Below are 4901 nucleotides of genomic sequence, written 5' to 3'. Positions count from 1 at the left end.
TTCTGAATTTCCTCCCCAATGGGACTGATCCATTTCAAGTTGAACGCCCCCCCGTTAGCAGGATCATCATCAACATCGACGTCGTCATTGCTGTCGTCGTCGTCGTCGTCGTCGCGAGCATCGCTTACGTACTGGACCTTGCAGATGAGGACGATAGACGAGTTGACGCTGCGACGAAGCGATGCCTCTTTTGGTCGCAGTATGATTCTGTACTCTCCTTTCGTCACGCTATCTGCTTGTGTGTGTGTTTGTTTGTGTGTGTGTGTACGTGTTTGCGTAAGTGTGTATGTATGGGTGGGTATGTTTGAATTTGTGTGTGTGCATGTGTTTGTGCTTATATATATATATATATATATATATATATATATATATACATAAATATGTACATATATTTATATAAAAATATATATATCCCTGTATCCAACTTTTAAATTTTCTAGTTGTATATACTTGCTTGTACGTGTATATGTGTTTTTTAAATGTGTTTTTTCTGTCTGTATATGCGTGTGTGTTTATGTGTGTGTGTGTGTGTGTGTTTGTATGGATTCATGTATGTATTTATACATGTATGAAGTAATATGAACATCGTTATGCGTGTGTTTGTATGGATTCATGTATGTATTTATACATGTATGAAGTAATATGAACATCGTTATGCGCTGGTGCGTGGTTACATTGTGTGTCGAGTCGAAATGCAAATACAGAAGGAACATGATAAATTTTTTACTAACATTAACTGAAGGTATGATGAAGATGATGATGATGGTGATAGGATAATTTGATAATTCATTCATTCATTCATTATTTCATTCGTTCATTCATTTATTCATTTATTTATTATTTCCTTCGTTTGTTCATTCATTCATTCATTCATTTTCTTTCTTTCAATTTTATTTCATTCCTAGGAGTTATGAAAATTGTTTGCTTGTCAATTGTTTAGTCCCTATTCTCTTTCCAATTTGGTCATTTTAATAATTTTATCATTTTTTCCATATTTGTGTTTGTTTGTTTTAAAAAAATTTCGGTTCGTTCGGTTCATTCTTTGTTCGTTCGTTTGTTCGTTTATCGAACGATCAATCGTTCGTTCGTTTATTTGTTCATTTAATCTGCCATTTTTCTAATTATAATGAAAAATTTGTTTTTCCATGTTTCATCCATTCATTCATCCATCCATCCATCTACGTCTCGTGATCTCATGAAACATGACGTCAATCAGAATTAGAATACGGAAGACTTCCGGTGTGCAGAATGACGATGATGACCATGATGATGAAGACGACGATGACGATGATGACGTCGATGAAACGTAAGTCTTGTAATACAAGTTTATATAATTCGCAGACAGGCGTGTCTTGGTAATGAAATTTTTGTATATATGTGTATGTGGCAAATGTATGTATGTATGTTAAAACCAAAACATGATGAGTGACACTGAACCGTCAAACATCATGTATGGATGTATGTATGTATGTATGTATGTATGTATGTATGTATGTATGTATGTATGTATGTATGTATGTATGTATGTATGTATGTATGTATGTATGTATGTATGTTTGTATGTATGTATGTATGTATGTATGTATGTATGTATGTATGTATGTATGTATGTATGTATGTATGTATGTATGTATGTATGTATGTATGTATGTATGTATGTATGTATGTATGTATGTATGTATGTATGTATGTATGTATGTATGTATGTATGTATGTATGTACGTACGTGTACAACAGCGCAAATGAGCACGATACCTGTGCGTCCTGCAATGTTGCAGCAACAGCAAAAGTGTACACGCCATACATCATCATACACATCTCTATTTGCTATATATATATATATATGTGTATATATATATATATATATATGTGTGTGTATATATCTATATATACATTTGTATACAGCTGTATATATATATATATATAGAAAATTGTTACTACAAAGTACGCTTAGGTTGAAAGCAAGAAAATGTCAATACATGGGTAGCTTGCTGTGATGATGATAATGATGATGGTGATGATGACGACGACGATGACGATGGTGATGTGTATATGTTGTCGAATTTAACGACTACGATGATGATGAAGATGATGACGACAGGATGATGAAGATGATGACGACGATGATGAAGATGATGACGACGATGATGAAGATGATGACGACAGGATGATGAAGATGATGACGACAGGATGATGAAGATGATGACGACGATGATGAAGATGATGACGACAGGATGATGAAGATGATGACGACGATGATGAAGATGATGACGACGATGATGAAGATGATGACGACGATGATGAAGATGATGACGACGATGATGAAGATGATGACGACAGGATGATGAAGATGATGACGACAGGATGATGAAGATGATGACGACGATGATGAAGATGATGACGACAGGATGATGAAGATGATGACGACGATGATGAAGATGATGACGACGATGATGAAGATGATGACGACGATGATGAAGATGATGACGACGATGATGAAGATGATGACGACGATGATGAGTAGGAAGTTGAGCATGGTGAACTCAAATAAGTGCTGGAGAACATTCTAGAATATCACTGGCGCATTATTTCAATTTCTGCGTCACGCGGAATACATTTTTTCTCTTTCGTTCTAGAAATTCTTCAACGCTCGCCTACTCGACCGCCATTTTAAATTAGGATCACTTTCGGACCCATAATATTTCAGCCCTATTCAATAAAAAACCATTACGTTCCGTTTTTACGTCATTCGCTCTCTGACGCTTATACGCCGTGATTTATTTCCGGTTGATATTTATGTATCGATGTGTTGAAAAAAATTTTTTTTTCTATGTTTGTTGTTGTTTTTTGTGGTTTTACATTGTCCATGTTTTTATATTGACCAATAGATGCTATTTTTTGGTGAAATATAAAGTGGACGGCTGATTGTTTTATAGAAAAAATGGTTGGATCTTTTAAAAATAGAAAATTAAATTTTGATTATTTTGGGACTTGCTGTGCAAAGTTGTTTCAAATTTTATCCTTTGAAGCGTTTACAACCTTTCGGTGCCATATATTTTAACTTATTTTAATTATTTTATATCTCATATTTTATAAAACTATATAATTGGAAAAACATCATGTGCTCTCTCACTCTCTCTTTCTTTCTTTATCTACCTTTCTCTCTCTCTCGCTCTTTTTCTTCCTTCCTTCCTCGCTCCTCCTATTTTATAGGTACTTATATATAAATAGAAATATATTCATATATCTGTGTATGTGCGTGTGTATGTGTGTGTGTGCGTGAGTGTGTGCGTGTGTGTGTGAGTGTGTTTGTGTGTGTGTGTGTGTAGAACGCGTTCTAAAACATTAATAAAACCTTAAATGTTTAATAAGTATCTTTAACTGAAAATTTTTTTCAAACGCTGAGCTAAATCTTTGATGGGGTCTTTGATTAATTACCGCTCTCTGACTGCTTACATTTCATACCAATAGTTGTAAACAAACATCAGAAAACTGAACTTGCTGTTATGGTTTTATGATTTGATGTTAAAATCTGTATCTGTTATTGTGTGTGTATGTGTGAATGTGTGTTTGTGGATGTGTGTAAGTGTGTGTGTTTGTGAGTGTATGTGGGTTTATGTGTCTAATGTTATTAATGTTATAACATGTGTTATATTTGATATATAGAAATTTTACCAGCTATCTTAATTGAGGCCAACATTGAAAGAAACAACATCAACGACATCAACGACATCATCAACTTCATTTTGAATAATAAATTTAATTAATTAATTAGGTAATCAATTAATTAATTATGTAATTAACTGGTTGAATAATTAATTAATTGATTGATTGACTTTTAAAACAAATAATTCAAAATACTTTAAAAGATTGATAATATTCTATTAAATATTTCAATAAAAAATTAATGTTTTAAACTTTCAAAACGCTAAACGGTATATTAATAATATAATAAGATAAATTTATTATAACTGTATTACGATCTAATTATAGTCATATATTTTTTAGATATTATTTCCCGCGGAAAATAAAGGCAGACGATAATATTTAGCTGTCAAAAAACGTTGTTATTTTCATCATTTCTGTATATAATGTAAGCCTATAGGCTCACATTTTATCAGAATCGTACATACATGGATTCAAACTTATACACATATATACAATACATACATACGTACGTACATACATACATACGTACATACATACATACTTATACACATATATACATACATGCATTACACGCATTTGCGTATTACACACAACACACAAATGCACAGATGAGCACATACATTCATTACATTAGTATTCGAGCGTAATTTTAGTTTCATAGCATATCACTTAAATTTATTATTTACTAAGGCTGAGAGTAATTTAATTACACAGTTTTCGCTGAGTTTGAACTAAATTTGTAAGCTTTTTAATTTGTTGTTATCGCGTGACTAATTGCAACGCTCAGCCTAAATGTGCGAAGTGTTTGGGCAGTACAAATGTCGAAGATAAGGATAGTGTATTACGTTGCAGTCGTTGTGATATTGTCGTACATGTGAAGTGTATTTCTACTAACGATAGTTTACCCGATGCTTTGAAAAACTGCAGTGGTTTGAAATGGTTCTGTGATAGTTGTGTGAAGCTTCCGTTCAACTTAGATTCACTCTCAAAATCAGTTGATGCTAGTAGACAAGATATATTGACAACTTACTCAACTACAAACTGCAACTAGAAATATTGCCGTGTCAGGACCAATTGCCTGCAACAATCTTCCGCAATCGCTCAGAATGCCTGGACTAAAGCTTGATGATTTTGAAAGGAACTTAAAAACATATTTATTTTGATATAGGAATACTTTATTGATTTGTACTTTATTGACCTTCACTGATTTCATTTATAATGGAGAGCGCTTT

At 33.0% G+C, this 4901-nt stretch overlaps 1 protein-coding gene across 1 annotated transcript in view; it reads right to left on the bottom strand.

Moving 5' to 3' along the window:
- HELRODRAFT_184256 (hypothetical protein) overlaps positions 1 to 1818 on the bottom strand; it is a gene marked incomplete at both ends in the record, with an annotated part of 2845 nt that extends 1027 nt beyond the window's left edge. The window contains 4 exons of the mRNA XM_009019522.1: positions 133 to 232; positions 426 to 494; positions 1183 to 1351; positions 1756 to 1818. Of these exons, the coding sequence (XP_009017770.1) occupies positions 133 to 232; positions 426 to 494; positions 1183 to 1351; positions 1756 to 1818 (401 nt within the window). The remainder of the gene's footprint in view (positions 1 to 132; positions 233 to 425; positions 495 to 1182; positions 1352 to 1755) is intronic.
- Between the last annotated feature and the right edge of the window lie 3083 nt (positions 1819 to 4901).

Source organism: Helobdella robusta, assembly GCF_000326865.2.
Source record: "Helobdella robusta unplaced genomic scaffold HELROscaffold_245, whole genome shotgun sequence".
NCBI lineage: Eukaryota > Metazoa > Annelida > Clitellata > Rhynchobdellida > Glossiphoniidae > Helobdella > Helobdella robusta.
The sequence above is the reverse complement of the archived record's forward strand: the minus strand, read 5'-3'. Positions and strand labels throughout refer to the sequence as shown.